Below are 1,431 nucleotides of genomic sequence, written 5' to 3'. Positions count from 1 at the left end.
TGCTCTGCTCTGCATGCAACTTGTTTTTGTTGACATGCATTTCCATCGGCCGGCAGCTTGTTTTTCCTTTAACATCTAGTTGGTGTGTTCTCCATCCCATGCTATTAGCGATCACTCTACTTCTCATTTTGGTAGGCATGTTTGTGCAAAATTTGCTTAATATATGTACAAAATAAATTTGAGAAATGATCTCAGGGATAATATTTTGGTTGGCAGTTGGCTACATCCGGATATTTTTCTTTTATCCATTGATGACAACAAACCAGCAACTACCAGTTGCGCTGTGCTGAAGAAAGGTATAGAAAATAGGAATAGTGCAGCATGACAAACAAAATTGTTGCCATCTATCATGGTGGTAGTACCATACGACTTGTAGGTGCTGAAAAGTTTCGCTATAAATAGGCGGGCATTTTGGTTCAAGGACGGCCACAAAGCAAGCAAGCAGCTAGCATTCCTTGCAAAGACTAGAACAGAAAGAGATCTCCAAGCACGCGACGATATGGTAGGAGTATCAGCCTACTGCCTATCTAGCTTTCTACTTCCTTTGTTTTGTAGACTAATATATGATGTTTTAGATCACTAGTGAAGATCGATTACTTTATTATTGTATAGGTAACCTAACAAAAGATATACTCCTCCATCGATTAACCGCGTCCGTGCATGCAGTCAACGCCGGCGATGAAGATCGGCCCGTATGGCGGCCCAGGAGGTAATCACTGGGACATTAATGCTCTCAATCCGCCCAAAAGGCTTGTGAGCATCCAGATTTGGAGCACTGCTTCCTCCTGCGAAGGGGCCGGCGGGGTCATCAACGGCATCTCGTTCAGCTATCTTGACATGGCAGGGCAACTAATCCCCTCGGGTCCATGGGGCTCCCAGACCGGTAAACCCCACGTGGTACGTACGTGCATGTGATATTGGAAAGAGTATTTATATATTTGTTTAATTTTTACTTATATATCTTGTGATCTACCTGCATACTTATTTTATGCAGATTAACATTGGTGAAGACGAGCGCCTGATCACTGTCTACGGCACCAGCGATGGCAAGTTTGTCACCTCGCTTAAATTTGTCACTGACCGGGCTTCTGATCCGTATGGGCCATACGGGGCACCGTCTACCATAAGTACTTTCAGCTTCCAGGGCGGCTCCATCCTCGCCTTCTTGGGCCGCTCCTCAGAGAAACTCAATGCCATCGGCGCCTACAAACTTGGGGTTTGATCCATCTATCCATCATGGCCAGCATACGTGTCTGCTGACTTCCGTATGTTTGGCTTCGGTGGATACATGTGTTCGACCTATATCTACTGCTTGTATTTGCAGCTAAATAAAATGGGGATCCCTCGCTGCTGCATCCTATGGATGGATGGATCCCTGCCGTCCGTGCGTGTGTGCGCGTGCTCGCTCTTTGTTTCCATATATATTGTATC

At 45.6% G+C, this 1,431-nt stretch overlaps 1 protein-coding gene across 1 annotated transcript; it reads left to right on the top strand.

Annotated features, from left to right (window-relative positions):
- The first annotated feature begins 356 nt into the window (after nucleotides 1-356).
- On the top strand, nucleotides 357-1,425 carry LOC123178110 (protein GOS9). Its single transcript, XM_044591399.1, has 3 exons — nucleotides 357-502; nucleotides 667-897; nucleotides 995-1,425. Exons 1-3 carry the CDS (start codon nucleotides 500-502, stop codon nucleotides 1,220-1,222), a joined length of 462 nt encoding a protein of 153 aa, XP_044447334.1. The 5' UTR covers nucleotides 357-499; the 3' UTR covers nucleotides 1,223-1,425.
- The last annotated feature ends 6 nt before the right edge of the window (nucleotides 1,426-1,431 follow it).

This window comes from Triticum aestivum, unplaced genomic scaffold (assembly GCF_018294505.1).
Source record: "Triticum aestivum cultivar Chinese Spring unplaced genomic scaffold, IWGSC CS RefSeq v2.1 scaffold131195, whole genome shotgun sequence".
Taxonomy (NCBI): Eukaryota; Viridiplantae; Streptophyta; class Magnoliopsida; order Poales; family Poaceae; genus Triticum; species Triticum aestivum.
This window is presented reverse-complemented; position numbering and strand designations above follow the sequence as displayed.